At 30.7% G+C, this 22,617-nt stretch overlaps 3 protein-coding genes across 5 annotated transcripts; all 3 read right to left on the bottom strand.

The window, feature by feature from the left end:
- Nucleotides 1-492: 492 nt before the first annotated feature.
- Nucleotides 493-3,712, bottom strand: LOC109800716 (deSI-like protein At4g17486). Of its 2 annotated transcripts, none has more exons than XM_020361567.3 (5): nucleotides 3,519-3,712; nucleotides 3,119-3,348; nucleotides 1,737-2,024; nucleotides 1,347-1,427; nucleotides 493-903 (listed from the first exon to the last, which is right to left on the bottom strand). In XM_020361567.3, the coding sequence occupies exons 2-5, from the start codon at nucleotides 3,276-3,278 to the stop codon at nucleotides 758-760; spliced, it is 675 nt and encodes a 224-aa protein (XP_020217156.1). In that variant the 5' UTR covers nucleotides 3,279-3,348; nucleotides 3,519-3,712; the 3' UTR covers nucleotides 493-757. The 2 variants fall into 2 exon arrangements, with proteins under 2 accessions (XP_020217156.1, XP_020217157.1); XM_020361568.3 differs by having other exon boundaries at nucleotides 1,347-1,400.
- Nucleotides 3,713-5,589: 1,877 nt separating this feature from the next.
- Nucleotides 5,590-9,410, bottom strand: LOC109800997 (nudix hydrolase 8). 2 transcript variants are annotated; one of them, XM_020361952.3, is made up of 9 exons: nucleotides 9,020-9,410; nucleotides 8,490-8,776; nucleotides 8,213-8,278; nucleotides 7,941-8,078; nucleotides 7,711-7,788; nucleotides 7,521-7,571; nucleotides 7,411-7,445; nucleotides 6,967-7,075; nucleotides 5,590-6,128 (listed from the first exon to the last, which is right to left on the bottom strand). In XM_020361952.3, the coding sequence occupies exons 1-9, from the start codon at nucleotides 9,153-9,155 to the stop codon at nucleotides 5,913-5,915; spliced, it is 1,116 nt and encodes a 371-aa protein (XP_020217541.1). In that variant the 5' UTR covers nucleotides 9,156-9,410; the 3' UTR covers nucleotides 5,590-5,912. The 2 variants fall into 2 exon arrangements, with proteins under 2 accessions (XP_020217541.1, XP_020217542.1); XM_020361953.3 differs by lacking the exon at nucleotides 8,213-8,278.
- Nucleotides 9,411-18,496: 9,086 nt separating this feature from the next.
- On the bottom strand, nucleotides 18,497-19,561 carry LOC109794054 (ethylene-responsive transcription factor 5). Its single transcript, XM_020353518.3, has one exon. It carries the CDS (start codon nucleotides 19,494-19,496, stop codon nucleotides 18,735-18,737), a length of 762 nt encoding a protein of 253 aa, XP_020209107.1. The 5' UTR covers nucleotides 19,497-19,561; the 3' UTR covers nucleotides 18,497-18,734.
- Between the last annotated feature and the right edge of the window lie 3,056 nt (nucleotides 19,562-22,617).

Below are 22,617 nucleotides of genomic sequence, written 5' to 3'. Positions count from 1 at the left end.
TTTTATCAAATGAAAATGAAATCTCACTCTCACCAACTAAATGATGAACAGCTAGTATAGTAATGAAAGAGCATTTTGAGTTTGTAGTAGACATAAATTTTGTAGACAATATAATGATAAAATATTGTTAAATTTATGCCCATAATGGAGGGATCTGTAAGGTGGAAGATGGAAGAACTCGAGGAGTGCGTTCGAAGAACAATAGAAAAAATGGGGACACATGCAAAAGTGATATCAGCACTTAAGGACGTCTCTTCCGAATGAGCATGTCCCATTTCTACGTACTTATCAAGAATCTATCTTTAGAACAGTTGTCATTACAAAAGCATAATAGAGCATCCACCCTTTGCGTGACACTTTCAACTGACGCAGGGCCAAATCACAACCGATAATATTTACTTTCATAAAAAGAGCAAACACGAATTTGTCATCTTGTGTGTTACTTCAACATTGTGGACACTTAGTGGTGACACAAGAGGGACAAAAAAGATGGATTGGCAAAGGAATAACTCAATCAGATTTAATAGTATACCCAAAACATTTTTGTTTGTACTCCTAATAGCCTCTACAGGACAACCAGTCCATTTTGAAACGTACAGGACATTATACAACAACAGATTATCATCTTTGTTCTACAAAGCATCCATTTTGAGTCTTCCAGCCGAGAAACTCTGTTGCACTCAAATCTAGGATCATAGATAGGTACAAGCCAAGAGAACAAAGAAAGAATAAAAAACGGAAGGTAAACCAATTAAAATCATAGGTGTTCCCGTGCCAGCCTAACTGGTTTTTCCTTTAGAAAGGCAACATCACCATTTGGTGCAGTTAGCAAATGGTGATTGGGCTCATCCTCCTCACTCTCAACAGATGCAGAAAGGCCATCAGATCCTGATCCATCATCATCTGCAATGACGTAAATTTAGATCCTTCCTTTCATGGTTTAGTTAATATCAAGTATGGGAACAGATGCTAGATTCAATTACTCAAAATCCAATGAACTATGCAACAGAATTTATATTTTCCAAAATACCACCACAAATTTTGCTGGATATCTCTCAAGTAACCAAGGCGTTTTAAAATATCAAGCATCTGTCCATGGATATTTTTGCTAGGGAAGAAATAATTCCCAGTTTACTTCTGGGTTCATGATTAAGTGCATTTTTTCTTTTATTTTTTCCATAAGTATCAAAATGAACTTCATATATATAGAAAACATATTAGGCTTATGTATTCTATGCGCCCATCTGTAATAGATATTTTCTTTCTTGGATAACCAATAGAAACAAGCTGAAAGAAAGCATAGATTGCGAACCAATTTGGCCAACATTATAATCTTTGTATCTTACCTGCAAATGCAAGATGTTCAGGGATATGTCTAACCGCAGCAACCTGGAGGCTTTCTGGCAGAAGACAATTGCAGAAAGAACCTTGAACGTTAAACCACAAATGATCAGACGACAACAAAACTAGTATGTGTAAGTTTGTAACCACCAGATTTACAAAATGAAGCCCAATTGTAAGCATGCTTGTGTTCCTAGTCCTGTGTCAAACTCTTATATTACCTATTCCAATTGTAATCTGCAATTCACATTTGGTGCAAGCAGGACCGCATCTTCTTAAAACAAAAACAAGAGGCAGAATGGAATATGGTATACTAATGTATGTTACACATGCACATTTAAAAAGAAATCAAATTTTGACTTACAACAAGGATAAGCAAGCAGAAAGATTCTCACCTACACGAGCCATCCGATTTATCCATCCAGGGATAGGATTTCCTGTTAGATGCTGGCAAACTTCATCCGTAAAATGGTTGCAGTTTTTGGCAATTAGATGATAAGTGTCTCCATGATATTTTGCAGACAGACGTTCTATTAAAGATCGAAATTCTGAGTTAGACATATCAGTGCTGCCCAACAACACTGATCGTCTGAATATGAAGCCAGGGCAGCTTCTAGGTTCCACCTCAAACACACCACTACTTGGATATTCATGTGCTCCAAAGCCATATTCAATATCATGAACTGTTCATTAAAGCAATAAGCTATAAGTAGTTGTAACATGGTATTAAACAGCAAAACAGTACATCCAATCTCCTAGTCAATAATTTGTTCAAGGGAGATAGTTCTATCCAGCTTAGTCACTATATTCACAAAAGAACTTGAAATCAACATTAATCACAGTACCAGAAAGCACAAAGAAATTCTTACAACATGTTTGTAATTTGACTATTTTTGGAATTATTTATGTAATTAAGTCTTTCAGTAATGAATTTATGATTCATGGGGTAACTAATGGTGTAATCAATATTTTAACAGGAACATGCAAGCATTCCACTGAATATTATAATGTGCCATTTTCGATCATGTCAACATACTAAAAGCTGAACACATTATGTATAGAGTTGTTGATGGTTTTGCAAATGTGTAGTTTGATAGTTTAAAGGAGGACAAGACTAAGTGACTTGTGCCTACTTTCTTTTCATTGGTTTTCTCCTCACGATCTATTCTCATAGTTGTCTAGTGGCTAGTTATTATTTTTTATATCTAAAACTTAGATGAACATCAAGGTGAGGGAGAGAGAAGCCAATGGTTGAAAACACATGGATGAAAAAGTCACGGCAGAATAAAGAGAGAATACGAGGGCAATAAATAGATGAATTAAGGAGCCAAGTAACGGCTGCTGGGCACATCATCACCTTCCAATCCAAACCGCAAAATAAATCAACTATGCAAGTCTTAGAAAGTGAGTTTTAAGCCTAACTTAAACTAATAAAACTAACTTGTAAGATGAATGTTGTCTCTAATTTATCATTAATTGATATGCAACTTAAGTTTTTTCCAATAGCAAGACACATAGTCTAATAATATACTATCTAAAATAAATTCACACCATTTATTTTTCTTATCTTCTCTTCAACAGTCAATTATTGCGCAATAAATGATTTATTAGTGGACTAATGGTAAACTGTAAATTAATTTAACTCTCTTGTAGGTTGTAACCTTCACCCCCAATCTAATTTTACTGTCCCGCAATAAGCTGAGACAAGAACAATAACATAAACAAGTTAAAAAAAATTACAGCAAATGAATGAAGCATAAGCAAAACAGACACAAACCTTGTATGCCCGAATGAAAGATTCCAAGGCCAAACATGTAAAGGTAATTGTTTATGGGAGTAAGATCATATACATTGAGATACACCGAAGCACGACTATTATTATCTCTATCTCGCTCTCTCTCCGACGTTGTAATTGTACTCAACGGAAACCACCGCATTGTGTCCTCCCTCCTCCAATTAAGAATCACAACCCCATCTTCTTGGCGTTGCGAACAGAACAGAACAAACCTGTCAGCAAAAGCATCAATTAATTGAAACCAAAGGATTCAAAGCTTCTGCAATCATGTCTCCTAAAATTCTCTGGTCAGTGAGAATTGAATTATTGTATTTGCAATGAAAAAGTGAGCATTGTATAGGGATCGCAGAAAAGAAGCCCTAGAAAAGGAAGAGAAACTTACGAATTACGATAGGAGTAGGGATTGAAAATTTAACACGAACGAATTAGGTGTGGAATTGAAAGTTGGATATCGAGTGTTCCTCACTCGAATTGGGTGGCTATGGCTACAAGTTTGAGTTTGGTTTTAGTGACTTCGCCGCCATTATTGTTTACCTTACCTTATGACTGGACAAGATTATTTTCACAATAACGACCACTGTTTCATGTCTGAATTTATAACAACTTTTTTTATTATTTTTATTTTGGACAAGATTATCTTTATTGAATTTCACAATAACTACCACACTTGAATGTCTTCAGTTCCTTGTTTGGTGCAAGAAATTATATAAATTAAGATTTTTCTTTTACATTCTTTATTTTTATATTATTAAATAATTTTTTAAATATATAAATTTCATTATCACTAAGTGCATGGATTAAATTGTTAAAATTTAACTCATCCAAATTTTAAGTTACAATAAAGATTATTGCAATGTCATATTACCTTTAAAAATCAATTAATATTATTTGAGTATATTGATAAAGAAGAACATATTTCATAAATTCTCATGATTCTCATAGGTTTGATCACTCTATTTAGATTTAGTGAATTTAAATATGATATATATAAAAAGTTTGAAATGTCATAATGTTCCAAAACAAGCAAATATCTTAATAAATATAGTAAAATCAACAAAAGTAAAATGGTGAAGTTAGTTGAAAGCAAGAAAAAAAAAAGTTTTACTCACTCATTAAATTCTTAAATATAGAACTAAATCACATGTTTAGAAGTGTGTTGATTATGTGAAGCACTATAAGATATTTAGATAAGATGGTAATCAAGAGAAATAATGTTTGGTGGGAGTGGTTGTTGTAATTAAAAGATGTTATGATTCTGTATAATGAATATCGTCAACAGTAATAATATTTTTTACACACCTTATTTTTGGGATAATTATATGTCTTGTATTAATAGACTCATAATAAAAGATACATATAGTATAAATTGTAATATAAAATTATTTTTAGTTACTCACCGTTTCTTCAAAATAAATATATTAGAATTTAGTTTATAAATAAAAGAGGTTAATTTGAAAGAAATAATAATCAAGAAATTTACATATAAAAATTGTTTCAATTGTAAGGTCATTGATATCATTAAGATGATTGTATAATTTTTTAATCACTTACTTGAAATAATATATAAAATGCACTTTTAGATAAAAGAAAGAAAGAAAGAAAATGTCTAATTGAGAGAATAAGTGACTCTATTTGAATTTATAATATAAAAATAAAAATAAAAAATGAGTTTAGTAACACTTTTCTTAAAAGCTTATCATCTGTTTAACAGTTTAATTATTTGATTGTTAAATAATTAATAACTTATACAATTATTTTCATTTCTCACTCTCTTTTTTTTAATCTTGTTTATATATACATATCTTAAAAAACATTATCTGAAATGAAATATGTGAGGCATGGGCCACCATTTTGGTTTGAAAACAATTGAAGCTTAATAATGGTGCGTTGGATTATCTTTCTTATGCATGAAGCTCTGAAATCTCACATGATGCTGTCGTTCTCTGGTTGGAGGAAGAAGCCAACCCACTCCAACTTCTTCGCCACATTGACTCCAATTTCACTAGCAATTTTGATGTGAATGCAATGCTATAGCATAACATGACGTTACAGGCGCCAACTTATTCGATTTCAAGCATCAAAATTGAAGAATCAATCCAAGTCCTAGAGACCTTACTTCATACTGAAACTTAAATGCAATTACTATGTTAATTAATTAAGTTCATTCTTTATAAGATGTGAAAAAACACAGATACGACAATCTACTAGAAGACCGAGAGTCAAATTCATGGAAAATCTCTGTAATAAATGACCCAGTTATTTATAATTTATTATAAAATAAGTTGATGATGGAAATAGTGTAGTGACAAAGTCAATATCAAAATGACAACTTAATTTAAGTAGGATGTACATTTAACTTAAATTAATTCTCTTCCGGCAAGTTTCTATATCTTATTCATGAAGTTGTCTAATCAAATAATGACACATAAGTTATGTATCTTTCACGACATACATTCATAAATAAAAATAACATTTGTTTCAATTAGAATTTTGTTCAGACAATTTCTTTCTTTCTTTCATTCTTTACACATGGATTAGCAATCAAGTCGAACACAATAACAATTTCCACTGACAAAGGCGTGATGCAAGGGTCATCAGTAAACGGGGAACAACTGAACAAGTGTGACAGTTACACATCACGCTCAATTCGAACGTTGCTCTTAAAGACATCATGTAGGTTGGGAATAAAATTTCGGTTACATCACTTATGACTCACTTAACAACTTTGGTATATTCAGTGGAGTAGTTAATTATCCCAGGTATGAACTTGTTGCTGTTAACTGCCAATACAGTTGATATTATGTTCCATGTCGATGTCGATGACATTATAGTATAGGGAAGATGACTTGCCATCAAATTTGGAAACCATTTGATGAGAAGATAGGCCACAATAACGCTTCTCAACACAAGCAATGCAGATATCTATGATTTTCTTGAACATGGAATCTTCTTGGATAAGTGGTTGCTCTACAAACTCAGCTAGAGGCATCCACTGCATAACATAACAGCACACCAATTATTCTAAAGTAACAAACTAATCATCACTAGTGACAAAGCAAAAGCTATGGTTATATTAGTTTAGTATTACACTATTAATTCTGCATGTAACAAAAACAGTATAACAACTGAATAGCAAACAAGTGGCTAGAATACAAATAACGCCGCCGCTTGCAGTCTTTAATCTTTATTTAGAATAGTCACATCATCTTTTTCCTTATTCTAATTTACTTATGGGCTACGGGCCTGCGGCCCATAGATTAAGGCTTAACTCCTTGATTTGGGAATGGTTACAAAACAAAGCAAACAAAAAGAAAAGGTAGAACAGGACAAAAGACAAATTTGGTCACAACCCTTGAGAATGGAGAACTCTAGCCTAAACTACTAGGAAGTAAACCACCTTCAATTCATTTAATGCAATGCACATTATTCCTCACAGTGCACATGTAATTTATCAAACCTTAATTGGTCGTGGAGACCGAAAGAAAGGAGACTTTTTTTTTTTGGCAAAGAAATGATGGTAGATAGAAGATGACACTTCTATGACTACTAGGTAAAGAACCAATGACATACTAAGGATCTTTAAAATCTTCGGACTAAGCACCATTGTCCACATAGTGATTAGTCAAAGTTCAGAAGTATCTAGTTTGATTCAAGATTTTACTTGCCATACTAAAGATCAGCAAACGCCTACTAGAAGAATTTCACCTCTGGCATTAAGAAAATCTTCGAGTCCCAGTAGAATTGAGAGAAAGGAGATGAATATGTAGTTACATGATCATAATTGGTCGTTATTATTTCTTTCATTTCAGTGAGTAATTAGAATATCTTACCTTCGCAGCTTCAATTTCAGGATCATCAACAATGATCTCGGCTGACAGAGGTCTTAACACGCAGATGAAGAACAAATCTGATTTCTCGAATGCCACATTATGTGCATGCCTGGAATTGAGGATGCAATTCATCAAATCTTGATGTTTAAGAAAATTACAAGAAAAGTGCCGCAGCAATGCAATTAAAAACCTCGTAGCACATTTTATTAACAACTATAAGTGGTGTGTAGGTAAAAAGGCCATTTGGACATACTGCCCTCAGTAAGTAGTTGATTGCAACTTATGAGGAAATTTTTCAAGCAATAAATTCCTTTCAATTTAGATCACATCGTACTCGATTGGTGAAAAAAAAAGTGCAAACAGGATTGGTATTACTCAGAAATCAATGAAAAGTTATTTAAATTTTCTATATTAAATAAATGTGAATGTGAACTATGTTGTTACCTGAATGCTATGACTTCAATAAACTCGGTGTCAATCTGAAACATAGGCAACAAGCAATTAAAAAAGCCCTGACTCTACGTAACACCAGATGAATATCTCAATAGTCTTACCCCAGTTTCTTCCTTCATTTCTCTTATGGCTCCTGCATATATCTCCTCTGACTGACAAAAATTTAGACTAGTGTTAAAGAATTTAAGTTGAACTATAAAATGTTAAGAAACCAAAACATAACATAACCTCTATTTTTGTCTCTCAATCCTTTAAGAAACATGGGTGAACTGAAGCTACAGATTTAAATACCTGAAGAACGAATCCAGTTGGTATCTTCCAAAGACCATAATTTGCAGGAACACAGCATTTCTCTTGGACTACAAGTACCTGAAATTATATTACGTAAGTGATTGCATTAATTAAATTTAGTAGCAAGAATAACTACTTATTTTGTTTTCTTTGTTTATCAATTAGTACGTTTGTTTTTGAACTAGTATCAGCGTACATCATTTTCATGTTAGTAGTAAAAGCAATCACACCTCATTGTTGTCATTGATGACGAATCCCCCAACTCCTACTTGATGTGATGCATTGGCTGGAAGCATGCAAGGTCCTTCAGGAATCCAATATGTTAACATTACATATCCTGGCTCAGCATGGTGGTATCCAAAGCCTTCCTGACACCACGATGAGCCACCTCATAGTCATATAGGTTCAACAACTCTTCAATAATTAAGATTGGATAATAAGACATTTTTATAGCCAATTAGTTGTCATTTTCGCGAGTTAAACAATCAAAAAGTAATGTTACCCTAATAGCTATTGGAACCAGGTCACACTTCTCTGAAGGCAATCTAAGCCAAATCCCCTTCTTCCCCTACATTCATGAGGCAATAGATGCAGTCACAAAGAAAAGCAAATTAAATATACTCATGCATGCTTTCTGATTTCTTGAGAAGTTACATCATAGAATAAGAACCTCTTTCATTCCCAAATTACATTATATATAAGCTTTTCTTGTGGTAATAATAACAGAATTATGTAACTTCAAAGGAATTCATAACAGTATATTTTCTATCAGGTTTTACCATGTTTTTCCAATGAGAAAGAGAAAAACGCAAAATAGCTGCGAAGGTAGACGGGCTATCTGGTAACCGGTCTGAATCAATTACAACCCCCTCGTACACATCATCAAAGCCATCAAGTACTCTCAGATTTCTGGAACACAAGCTAGAAGTTGAGCCATTTATGCCATTAATATGATGGAAACTCGTTTCTGCATCAAGATTATATGGTCCAACTGAACTGATGACAGCTTTATCAGCCAAGTAAATGTTATTCGAGGCTTCATAGCTCCTTCGAAATAACCCTGAAACTGCAGATAGTAGACTATAAAAACCAGACACCAATTATAAATTAGCAAAATGTCAGTTCTGGATACGTCTACGTCATAATGAAATCAACCGTAACTAATTTTTCTTCGGCTCCAGAGTTAGTCAACAAAACTCGTGTTTTTATTCATACAGGAAAAGAAACATGCAACAATTGATGGACAAATCAAAAAGAGAAAGAAAGAAAGAAAAGGGTATGAGTGAGGCTCTAATATTTTTGTTGTTACCACCAAAACAGTTGAATTGTCTAGAAAATCTAAAGCTCCTGAAATTTGAGAGCAAAGCGGAATAGGTTCTTGTTGTTCCCACGTGGACAAATTCCAAAGTGCACAAAGAATTGGTAGAGAAGGATTTGAGGTCCATCGTATCAGATGTGAGAAGGTGGATAACTAAATCACAAATTGAGGGTGAATATATATGGGAATCTTCACCTAAATTTAAGACTACTTTAGTCCTCTAAGAGGTATCACACTAGGATCAAAAAGCATTACGTGAAGGTGTACTATGACTTCATTCCCATGTTTAAGACTTAAGAAGCATGATAATCCGACGGGGCACGCAATAAAAGCAGGGTGATTCACCCCACACTGGAACAAACTAGCCACGCAAATTCCGAGTTTTGTCTCGTTTCTTGTCGTTCATTAGAAAAACGTTAAATAGCTGATGTCGGTTTTAAAACTGTGCTTATCTCTAAAGTCATGTGAAAAATGTCAAGCACGAAAATAAAGATAAATAATAAATCTCGTCCTTGAGCAACATTTACCTAGTCGGCAACCGGTGAGGGATTGTGATTATGATAATTGTTTTGTGGGTGATGAAATAAAAAATGACAGTGAAGTCACTTTCTGCTTGGCAGAACCGCAGGTACAATTATGCTGGAACGTTGTCTTTTTTGGCATATACGTTGTTGTTGGAAGGTCCAGTCAGTGAGCAATTGAGCATGTGAAAATTGCGATACCATTGGATGACCTCTATGCAGTACCACGTGTCCACGTCAAAGTCTGCATCCTATGGATTATGAAATATGAAAAATCAGGAATATACTAGCCACTGCCTTTCTAAACCATTTTTGTTTTGTCAACATGGTGTGGAATCACTTAATTTTGTCCTTGTAGCTATATCATCCTTGTGTACGGATATAACTAACTCTTTTAAAATGAATCGATATTAGTCTTTGACTTGTACAAGGCCATGTTGTGGCAGAATCAATTGTCCACTGCTAACATAAAAACATAATATTTTGCTATACTGACATAGGCGTAGATTGTGGAAGAAAAACACCAAAACTGAACGTGTACTGCTTTATGCTAACAGAAAGATTATAGTGGAAAATATAGGAATTATGTTGATTAAAACTGGTAAAAACAAAAATTATAGAATATGAAAGCCAAAGTTTATTAGGTTTAAGGAAAAGCACATCCGAGACTGACCAGGGGTAAAATTACTAACAAAAAAATATTTATAATTAATTTTATAAAAAATGTTATTTGGCAAAAAATAAATATATAATTTAAATAACAATGTTTTTCAAAAATTATTATTAATTTTAGGCCTCACTATGTGAACACTAATTGAAAATCATGGACCATTTTTTCTCCTCAAAATCAATTTTACGGTGAATATAATTAATTTTTGTAAAAATCGTGTATTCTACAACCTTTTTACTCTTTTACTGGGCTTCATGTTTTTCTTTGCATCCCAAGGGAGCATGGCTTCATGCCCTATTGTTTCTGTTGGGCCTATAGAAGCCCTTCAGCCCAAAACAGTGTGCAGACCTAGCTGAAGCCACGAGCACTCGTTGAGCCCAATTTGGAAAAACTGGTGAGATAAAGAAAAGATAAGAGTTGTACTTGTACCCTTCTCTGCCAACATACGCAACCCAGAATTGGATTTTGAATGTAAGCACTAGTTTTAAGTTGTAAGATTTAAATTGGGATATCTTGTGGTTTGAAATAATTTGGCATGCTTGAGTAATCGGCTTTTCTCCCTCAATTTTTGAGTCGTTATGAGTGAATTTCAAGGTTCCATTTACCTGTTTTGGTTGTTCAATTGAGGGAAGATGCACATGCGTATTTGATTTATGTTGTTGGTACCCAGAATTTTGGACAAAGAGTGTCTCGGTGAAGATGTATTCAGTATTGCTGGGGACTGTGGAGAAGTGTTTGGGCTAAAATTGGGTGATACCTCTTTTTTTCTTTTTTCTTTTTTTAAATAAGTACACCTCTTTTTTTTTTTTTTAATTCCTAAAATATTCATAATTTTTTTTATTTTGTAATTTTACACCACCTCTAACTTTCAATTTATTACTTTCTTCTTATTTTTCATACACATTCTTCCTTCTCTCTTTTAGTTTTCGCATACACTCATTTGTCTTTTTCCAATTTTTCACTTATTTTAGTTCTTTCGATTTTTACATTACTCTCTTCTTTCCTCACCTCTTTCACTTTATCACATGCACTCAGATTGTAGAACTGACATGCCACATCATTGTAGGTACGTGTGACTTTCTCGACGATTTTTATCAAACAAGACACATTTTTTTCTTCCAATATTTTCTCTCCTTTCACCCATCTAAAAACCTTAACATTAAGTTTAGTGTTATGAGAAAAACATTATCACATAAATAACTTTTCATAATTGTTCTTTTTTACACACTTCCAGAAAGTACTTACTGAAATAGTAAATTTAATGTTATTTTACATAATTTTGGAAAGTATTTTCTATAATACTAAATTTAGTATTCCAAAAAATACTTTTCAAAAGTATGTTAAAAACTCAATTTCGAAACATGCTTTCGGTAACATTAAGTTTACTATTCTAAAAAGTATTTTTTAAAACACTAAAATTATTTGATATTGTGTTTTTCCGATGTGTAACTAGAAGAAGTGCTTGAAGAAAAAAATGCACATTTAGCTCGATACTTTTAACATTGTCGAGAAAGCTACACGTGCCTATAATGTTGTTGAAAACTAGCTTTACATTTTGAGTGCGTGTGAAAACTAAAAGCGAAAAAGAAGAAGATAATAATGAGAAAAATGAAAAAAGATGGAAAACAAAGTAATGTAAAATTGAAAGAATTAAAACTTATTAAAATTAGTGGGGTGGAAAAAAGGTATAGGGTGCATGTGAAAACCCAAAAAATGAGGAAAGGAGGTGTGTGAAAAAAATCATTAAATTAAATGTTGGGGTATAAAATTAAAAAGATAAAAACTAATGATATTTTAAAATTTTAATTATTTTTTTAAATGGAAGTGTGCTTATAAAAAAAAAAAAAAAAAAAAAGAGGTGTATATATAATGTTGAACGTAAATTTTGGGCCCAAGTTTTGTCTAATACGAGCCTTGTGCTAACAGTGTGATCCATCATCGATGGGCATAATAAGTGACACAAACCCAAAAGCTTGCATGCTATGTTAGTCTAGAAATGATTCATTAAAAAAAAAAAAAAAAAGTAATGAAGGATTGGGGTTGGGTTTATGATTTTTCTTAGCTGGCTTGGAATTTTAATCCGGCCTCCTCAAATTGTTTATATATATATATATATATATATATATATATATATATATATATATATATATATATATATATATATATATATTATAAGATACATAATTATTTTATATAAATAAATTTATCATAAATAAATATCAATAATATGAGTTGAATTTTAATATTTTAAAATAAATTATCAATAATTAAAAATAATTCCATGTCAAATTATAAATTATTTATCATAAATCTAAAATATAATTTATGTATAAAAAGAATTTATTTATACAAATTTTGAATACTCCTGTTTATTTGTTTATTTATGTAATTTATTATTATTCCATTAGTTTCACAGTATAGTTTTAACATTTAAAAAATATTATAAAATAAATAATATTCCTACTTTTCAATATAATATTGATTATTTATTTTTAATTTGTCATTTCACAAATTATTCAACTACCACAGTTTAACATAATATATTTATTGAGAATGTGGACTATCTTAGTAAAATACTAAAAATGTATAATTTTTTTTATATATTTATTCTTATATAAACTAGAGTGTTATAGTTTTGACATCTAGGTGTATATACATGTATTACTTAATTATTTTTTGCGTATACATTATTTATTTATAAAAGTTGCTATGTAAATCGATTTGTTATTTGTTTATAGAGAGCAAAACACAACAAGCTCTTGCCACTGATGTCATTTTATATCATGTTTAAAAAGAGCAACAAAAAAATTGAAGAATTTTATATATTGACTTTTGTGGAAATGAAAAGAAGGAAAAAAAAAAAAAAGGAGAAAGAAAACACCAAAAATGGCTTTAATATGTTGCAATAATTAAAGGAGTTTATGTTCAAGGAAAATGAAAGATAACGGAAACAAAAATAAAAATTATATCTGTGTGTATATATACATTTTCGTTAAAAAAATATTTAATGATATAATTTATATTAATGTATTTTTACTTATTATTTATTTGTGTTATTCAACAATTTCTAATCCATCATATGCCTCCAATTCTTTATTTCAATATTTATATTAACTAGTATTTTAGTATGTTGCATAGGCTAAATATTTATTACATGTAACTAAATTTTATTATATATATATATATATATTATACAATATATTTAAATATATAAATTATATTTAAATTTTTTTATAAATATATACTTTTAAAACACATAAATTGTATATTTGTTGAAAATAATATATAAATTATTTTTTATATAAATTTATGAGAAATAATTTATACAGCAGCATAGTATTATTTTTATTTATAGATGATTTATTTTAAAAATAATAAATTTAATTAATAAATAATTATAATAAAAAAAATGAAATTAGATAAAATTTTAAAAAAATATATTTAAAAACTTTCTCATTTAAAAAAACTTTTAAAAAGTTTTTATATAAAATAAAATTTTGCGTTTAATATATAAATATCTATTTTATATCATAACTTAAATAGTAGAAATGTTACATAGGACTAGGATGTGAATAATTTGTTTTGAGTTTTTGAAAAATCTCAGACTAATCAATGAAATTTATAGCACGAATATTCGTGAAAGAAAAGAGACTGAAAAAAATCAGGTGTATAGATTAATAGTGTGTTTGGATGAGGAATTTTACAAATTCAAGAAATTTTAAATTCTTAGTATTTGAATTACTTTGATTTTAATTTCTATCATTCTTAAAATATTTTGTTTGGATGAGTCAATTCAAATTTTTTAAATTTTAAATTGTTAGGTTGAATATGATAATTTGATTCCATCATAGTAAAATTGATTTTAAAAATATATTTATTTGTTGAGATTTTTAAATTAAATTTTATAAAAATAAATATTAATCCATTTTTAAATATTTAATAATTTTAAAAATTAATATTAGATAATATTTAATAATTTTAAAAATATTTTTGAATATCCAATAATTAAAAGAATGAAGAGATAAGATAAAATATATAGGTGAAATAAGAAAAACAAATATGAGGAATTTCAAATTCTCCCATTTTTGAGAGAATTTGGAATTCTACTATTTTAAGGAAATTTACAAATGCTTGGATTTCAAATTCTTTGTAAATTCCTCATCCAAATAAAACATTTCACCTCAAGGAATTTGAAATTCTTCAAATAAATGAATTACCCTATATAAATTCCTCATCCAAACACACCAAGGAACTTTAAAAAGGATCTTTATTGAGGAGTCATAGATTACAACATTTAAAAATAAACTTTAATTTTTGTTTATGTTTAATTATATAAGTGTTATAGATTATAATTTTAAAGTATAGTTTTTTTAATAATAATATAAGAAAATTTTCTTTTAAGTTAAGCATGATAGATTATTAATAATATTCTTTTAAATTATTTAATTAAATTTATTAAATTTGGTTTTTTTTAATCATTTAGAAATTTTAAAAACAACTAAAGTCTTATAATTGAAATCCATATAGCTAGCAACAAAGATTTAAGATCTAGCAAACAAATTCTTCAATACACAAAAATCTCCAAAAAAGACGAGTCTTTTCTAGTAAGTTAATTGGCACATAGATTTATTTTTTAAAAATTAATTTAGATAAGTATTAAAATAAAATCTTAATTTTTATTTTTGTTTTTTTTTTAATTCTTGATATTTGGCCGGCCAAAGACACAATTGCAACACTAAACATGTATACAGTTAATAAATAGATAAAAGAATCGTAAAATTTATTTATTAAACCGATACTAAATTATTATTTCACATGGCATGTGGTGTCCCGTGAAAGGCATCGATGACTTGAAAGAAGAAAACAAAAAACAGCGACTTTGAGCAACCAGGCTCAGGCAGTCAGGCTGGAGCTGGACCCAATCCTCCATAACTTTCTGCTCGTCTCGTGGAGGACAACACATCACTCACTCTTTCATTATATTAGTGCAAAAAAACATGCTCAATTCCCTGATATGTGTAATGGTTTTATTTTAAAGGATTTCTGACCAAGCATAGGCATTGTATATTTGAGCGAGAATGATATCACGATGATTAAAACATTAAATGATCGATGACCAAGTTCAGGTAACCGTTGAATCTCATTCATCATAAATAATATTCAGACCATCCACCATATCTATGCATGGATCAGCTTTCATTCAATTTTTTATTATTTTATCCATGAGGGGTCATATCAGGTTTGAATTTTTAATGAAGGTGAGACATGAGGCAACATTATTGGCCATGGATTTGAAAATAGCGCAAAAAGGATTTGTCTGTATGTAAGAAGTTGGCAGAGATAAATAAAAATAAAACAAAAGGAGAGAGAAATGAATAAAAAAAATAGCTAATTTTTTTAATAATTTATTCTTTGGATAAAAAATAATAAAAGTAAAAGAATTCTCTCAACTCTTGTCTAGACTCTGGAGCGTCTTCAATGAAATTATTATAAGTTCTTAAAATTAAAAACTTAAAAATATTATTAGAATAAATAGTTTTTATAATTAACTTATAACAAATATTTCTTCACTTATTTATTTCTTTATTTTTTATTCATCTAAGATTTAAAATTATTGTTATTGTCCATGTGAAACAAATAAATTTTAGTTTTGATTTCTAAAATAATTTTCTCTCATAAAAATTAAACTTATTATTTTTTATGTATTTAAAATAGATAAATAATATTTATTTAACTTTTTTATAAATATCACATGCTAACATGGTATATCACACATAATTATAATTATAAGTGTAATATGAAATATTCTATTAACTTTCTAATAAGTTAATAGATAATTATAAGTGTAGTTTCCATTTCAGTAAAAGGGTTTTAGAAATCCCTTGTACCTATTTATATTTATATATAATCTTTGTTTTGATTGTTAAAAAAAAATATTACATATAATAGTAGAAATTAAAAGTAATAATTCTAAATTTTAAAGAATAAAAATAAAAAAAAATTGAAGAAATAAAAAAAAAGTTATTCATTTAATATAACTGAGAATGTATTTAAATATTATTTTATTATTAAAATATATTTACTCGTGAATCGCGATGTGTGCGTAAATAAATAAGAAAAGTAAGAAAGTAAATGATATAAAGTCAAAAGGTAGGAAGGAGTTGCACCGGTAGTACTTATCTCCTTTCTATTGAAAAGGAACTTTGTAGAGTTTTTTTATTTTTCCTTGTAATGTGATGAGTACAAAAGTTTTTATATTATGAATTAATTATAAAATATTTTTAGTATAATTTTTAATATATTTATTACAAAGTTAATAAAATCTGTTATACATGATGATTTACTATTTGATAACAATGAAAATTCAATACATATGCTATAAATTCTTTTTGTTCTATATGTTCATTTATTATTTTCGTGTTTTAAATGTAAAATAAGGAATAATTTATTATTTAACTTCTAGCTTTAACACTAAGTATAATTGGTAGATAATTTTGTTTCTAGTTAAGTATGTGATGAGTGTTTCAGATATTTTTTAGTTCGTATATATATAAAGTATATTTATTAAAAGAGACTTTAATTCTTAAATAGATTTTAATAACTCAAAAGATTGATTCTTACTAGTTTTTGAATACGAATGCCTTGGTTTACTAATCTTTTTTAATAATTATCCTTTGTTTGTTTGAGGGGAAAATATAAAGAAATAAAGAGAAAAGAAATATGATAAGGATACTAATTAATTTATTCGATGAGGGAAATGGAAAGAAATAAAGTTATTTCTACATGATCTATATAAAAAAATCCCCAGAAGGGAAATTATTTCTCTCGTTTCTTTTTATTTAATTTTATAAAAAATAATAAATGATTTTATATTAAGAAAAATATTATATTAAAAATTAAATTTTTTAATTATTATAAATATTTTTATATAACTCATATATCTATTTATTTTCTCTTTTTCATTCATCCAAACAAGTGAATAGAAATTTTCTCATTTTCTTTTTTTGTAATCCAACTTCATCTAAACAACGTAACTTTTCCATTCCATTTCAATATATTCTCTATCATTCTTATTTTATTTCTTACTATTTTCATAGACGACATTATTTTCTCGCCTAACTTGATAGCACCAAATATAAGGGTAGGTTTCGACACTGGCAATTACAATTCTTTTCATCATGAAAATCCATGATAACATGTTTTATTTAGCATATGTTGAAAAGGTCAATTTTCAAAAGCAGCAAACTCAATCTTTTGCACTTTTCATATTTTGACGTGAAAATTTCCATACATGATACACATGCACCAATGCACGTTTTCGATGTGCAAGTAAATATGCACTAATAAAATCGAATTTTAGTTTTTTTATACTGGAAATACCTCTCCCATAGATGAAGTTTGAAGCCCCATGAAATACTTGATAGCTCTCGGATCAAATTGTAGAGACACAGTTTAGTTAATTAAGAAACGCAAGCGAGAGCCGTAACAATCGCTTTCTGTGAAGAACATCATGGAATTTCGCCTCTCACGGAATATCATCTTTTTTGCATTCTCGTTCAGGTTGTCACGATATCATGTTCTACAAACGTAAACAAGAATCATGTTAATAATCGTAGTTGAGTCGCATGTTCTGGGATTGTGTTTCCCAATAATACGGTAACACAATCTTCTGAGATCTCAAGCCCCTCTCACGTAACCTCTCTTTTGCTGGCAACGTTTCCCGCCATTAATTGTAACTTCAACCATTCCTTGTAATTAATCGTTTCTTGCTATTTTTGCATTTCTAAGATTGCTCCACACCACACCGACATTTATTAACTAGAAGCCTTATATATATATATATATCCTGCAGATTCACTGCATTTGTCTGAGTATATAGATATATATCTAAAATGCATTTATAATACCCAAGGTGCACTTTCGTTCTTCCATAGATAAACCAATTATATTTTCACCAGTATCTGCAATATTAATGTAACTTTTTTTCTTTCTTTCTCCTGTTTCTATAATACATACATTTAATTTTCTCATCCATCTTATTTTCATTTTATCTTCTTTCTATTTCTTTTTCGCTTTTTTTTTTTTTTCTATCACATCAAATATCACTTTTATTACTTTTTCTCTTTATTTTCCCCTTCCCATATCTCTTTTGTATATTTTACCTTAAAATTGGATGGATGAATATGACGACCCTATGGATTGTTTCTAGGTCTTGCCATGCATGTATGTCTCCGTTAAAATATGATATGATCTTGGTGAATATCTTAGGAACAAAGATGCTACTAATGTTGCTTCAACATTAATTATAGTTTACTTTGAAGATATACAAGGGAATATGAACGGAGACAGTTGGTTGGTTGAACGTGACATACAATTCAATTTTGTAGGGTAGAAAAAAACTGAGAGAATTCCGTAACATTTTTCTTGGCATATGTAGCTAAAAGAAGTTGGACTTAAATGAATAAATAATATCGATCTTGGAGGAAAATAAAAAAAGAAAAGTGATTTGATAATTTCACACAACCATAAGCTGTGGATAACCCAAGGGCGGGTGAGGAGATAACGGCGACAAGGGGGGGACGTTGAAGATTCCGTTTACATCAGTGGCCCAGAGCCCTAACCAGGAAGACGGCGTTAACGGAGTATCCTTAATACGGCTAACGTCAGATTCCTCTATCTTTTCCCTCTTGACGACTTCCACCGCCTTCTCCTCCTCTTCCCGAGGGCGTTTCCGGTCATGGGCGCCGGCTTCGAGGGGGAAGTTGAGGATGGCTTTGGAGCCGCGAAGCTTGAAGGCGGCTCGGTCGTAGGCTTTGGCGGCTTCGATGGCCGTTTCGAAGGTCCCGAGCCACACCCTGGAGCCGCGCTTGTTGGGGTCCCGGATCTCCGCCGCGTACTTCCCCCACGGCCGCTGCCGCACTCCTCTGTAGTGCTTCTTCTCTTCCACCTTTTCCGCAACCTCGGCCTCCCCGAATTGGATCCACTCGGTCTTCCTCGGGAGAGAGATTTGCAGCGAGGGCTTTCGGCTCGCTTGAGGTTTCTTGGCGTCGTGAGTTGTCGGAAACGTGAATTCCAACGGCGATGTTTGGGTTTGGGTTTGGCATAGGGGAAAGTGGTTTTGTGTGGAAGTGGTTGGGAAGTTAAGGAAGATTTGATCCAGCGTTAGGGATGAGTCGGAAGAGTTGTCGTTGCTTTGGGTGAGTGAAAGGGGAGAGAGTTCTCCCAGAAGATGCAGTTTTATGGTTTTGAGAGCAGAAATTTCATCTGCGCTTGCCATCACTGTAATATTGGAAGGTGCGTGAATAAGAGAGTGGAATATATAGAGTGGAAAAGGTGCCTACAATGATTGACCCACGAACCTTCCACTTACCTTCTCTACTCTCTAATTTTCTTCAATCCGTTTCTATTACCCCCACCCAGTTCACTAAAACCAAACCCTCAGTCAACCACATTTTCTTTGACTTTTCATGCCCAATACCCATTCTTTTCTTAATAAATGTTTTTTCTTTAATTAAATCATATATAAATAGTACATAATTATTTTCCTCTATGTGAAATTTGCATTTTTGTTTACTCCTTAATTTAACATAACTATTGTTTCTTGAAGATAAAACAAAAATAATGAATTTCTAATAGCATGTTTAAAGAATTATTTATGATCTACTAATTGTATGAGAACTTATTAATATAAAATGTTTAGTTTTGAAAGACATAAAACTATCCATATTGTGGGTTAAGGCTTTGAGCTATTTTATTAACATTGGTGAAATTGCACACATCCAACTTTTTTTATTACTATAACTTGTCTAATAGAAAAGAGAGGAATAGAAGAGAGAAAATAGCATTATATTATATTATATAAAAATAATATAACTCTTAATATTAATTTGATATCCATATTATTAAAAAAAAGTTTGATATTCATATTAATGATTAAATGGCAGTCATGGACTCATGGGGGGAGGAACAATTTCTAGAAGGGTCATGTACAATGAACAACGATCATGGCTGATTTGGATCCTGTTGCTTTCTACCATTATTTTATTTTACATTGAGTTATTTTAACTTCCTCGGAACATTGACACCTAATGTTTCGAGTTTGGGTTTACCTGCAATATATAAAGCATGAAGAAATGGTCTCCGAATATTGTATTGTTTTGAGTCTTTTGACCCTGTCATTTTGGAATAAACATTCAGAAGTTATTCCATCCGTGTTACAACATCGTTCCGTTATTTAAATTTATTTTATTTTAAATTGCTTATAATTGTAAATAGAGAATAAAGTCACGATCGAACGTTGTCAGTACAATGATAGTTTAGCAATTATGTTTCTTAATACCAACATTCATTAACCAAAGTAATAGTGTGTTTGTTAATTAAGTTATTTAAAATTTGAATTCTAATCTTGATTCTGAAATAAATTATATTAGAAAAAAAATATTTATTTTATCTACGTTTACAGTTTCTGCATTCATAGTTTCTGACAAAAATTAATCAATAATTTTGATAGTAAATATTTTATATCAATACAATAATTATTAAAAAAAATTGAATTTGGTTACTTATAAAAAAATATATATTGTGCATAAGCTTGAGATTAATTAATTAAGGCCACACATTAACAACTAATATTATTATTGTTTCACTTATCCAAACAGTGCGGTAGAAATATTTGCCCAAAAAATGCTCAAACCAATATTTGTCTTAGTACATGTTTTAGTATCATGTTAGATTCTTCATAATCACATTTAAATACTCGTTAACATGATTTTAGGTAGATTTTCATGTATTCAGTTTCATATTGAAGAACTCATTAAATCTCTAGATTTGATTATAATTGAAGTAATTTTAGGTAATTTTTGCATTGGATAATTTTTTTTTTTGTACTAGATCTCACTACAAACTTGTTTTTATTTATTTACTAAAAATATATATCCACACACAAATCACACCACTTCAAAATTAATGTTAACTAAAATCAATTTCATTCAAAATTATTTTTTTCAAATTTCATCCAAACACACAGTGTGAAAGTAGATAGTGTAATTTGATATTACTTGTTTATTCATAGTGTTCCAATGAAGGTGAGGGAAGCATAATTTTCATAACCAACAGTGGGAGGTGAGGAACTGTAATAGAAAAGTATTCTGAAACCCTTTGTCTGAGATGCGTCACCACGACGCAAGGGATTCCTTGAATAATCACAAATAACATTCTAACGTTTATAGAGACATTAAAAATCCAATTGGTGAGAGAGGGTCGTGTTATGTCATGTCCATGTCTTTCGCATATTGGGCCGGCCCAAATAGAATGCGCAGATCTAGGATTGTTAATCAGATTCGGAACAATCGAACAAATAATTTTTTTTTTAATCTTATTTGCTTTGTGTGATATGTATTTTTGTTTTACTTTCATTCACTATTTTAATTACTTTATCTTTTGTAATTATTTATTGATTTTTTTTCTCTTCTCGTTGAAGAACTATAAAGTTTCTCATTGAACAAATAAAGACAAGTAATAGTTACACAAGAGTATGGAGAAATTGAGTCCAATTGGTTTGAAATTTAAATCTTTTAAACCGTATATCTCATATGCTCGATTCAAATATAGTTACGGACTACAAAAGGCCATACTCATGAATACCTGTAATTTTTTCTGTTATTTTTCTCTTAACTGTCTTGCTGTTTAGTTGGCAAAACACGACATGCAGAACATGTTTAACGTTGTCATATCTTCTCTTAAAATTTTGACGATGTCAACACTCATGAGCAGTTGAAGAGTGAAATTGTCGCCGAATTCGGATAAAAAAGTTTCAATACAAACTTTAATGCATGAAGACATTTCAAACGAAAATGACAGTCTAGTTTGACAAAGTGGAAGAAATGTTAATTTATACATTATAATTTATACGTTCTTTTGGTGCCGTCAGAATAGCACGCAGGATTGCATCTACTTCATTTTACTTCATGTACCTGTCTGGAGGATACACCAAATCTTCTTGTACCTGTCTGGAGGATACACCAAATCTTCTCGTACTCTGAAGGCCGAACGAGTGGTCCGATCCAATGCGAGTGAGGGGTTGGTACCTGCAAAAGGCACTCCAACGCTCAAGTCAGGACAAGCACCAATATCGAGGGTAATTAATGAACAGTGACGTTACCTTTTGACTTGAGCTATTTATACTGACATTTATGGGCTTTGGACCCCATGGGCCCTGCAACGTATTTACCGTATTAGGTAATACACCTTAATCAACTAATTAACTCCTAATCATGGATTAAGGGCCATGAGTGATGATGGGCCGATCCAGGTGGCCGAACGCCACTCGGTCACCTGGTTTTGCCTTTTGGCAGCCGACCGGGTGGTGGCCGAACGCCCTTACCCGTACACTGCCCCCC

The sequence above is a fragment of the Cajanus cajan genome, chromosome 11, assembly GCF_000230855.2.
Source record: "Cajanus cajan strain Asha chromosome 11, NIPB_CcT2T_4, whole genome shotgun sequence".
NCBI classification, from domain to species: Eukaryota; Viridiplantae; Streptophyta; class Magnoliopsida; order Fabales; family Fabaceae; genus Cajanus; species Cajanus cajan.
The sequence above is the reverse complement of the archived record's forward strand: the minus strand, read 5'-3'. Positions and strand labels throughout refer to the sequence as shown.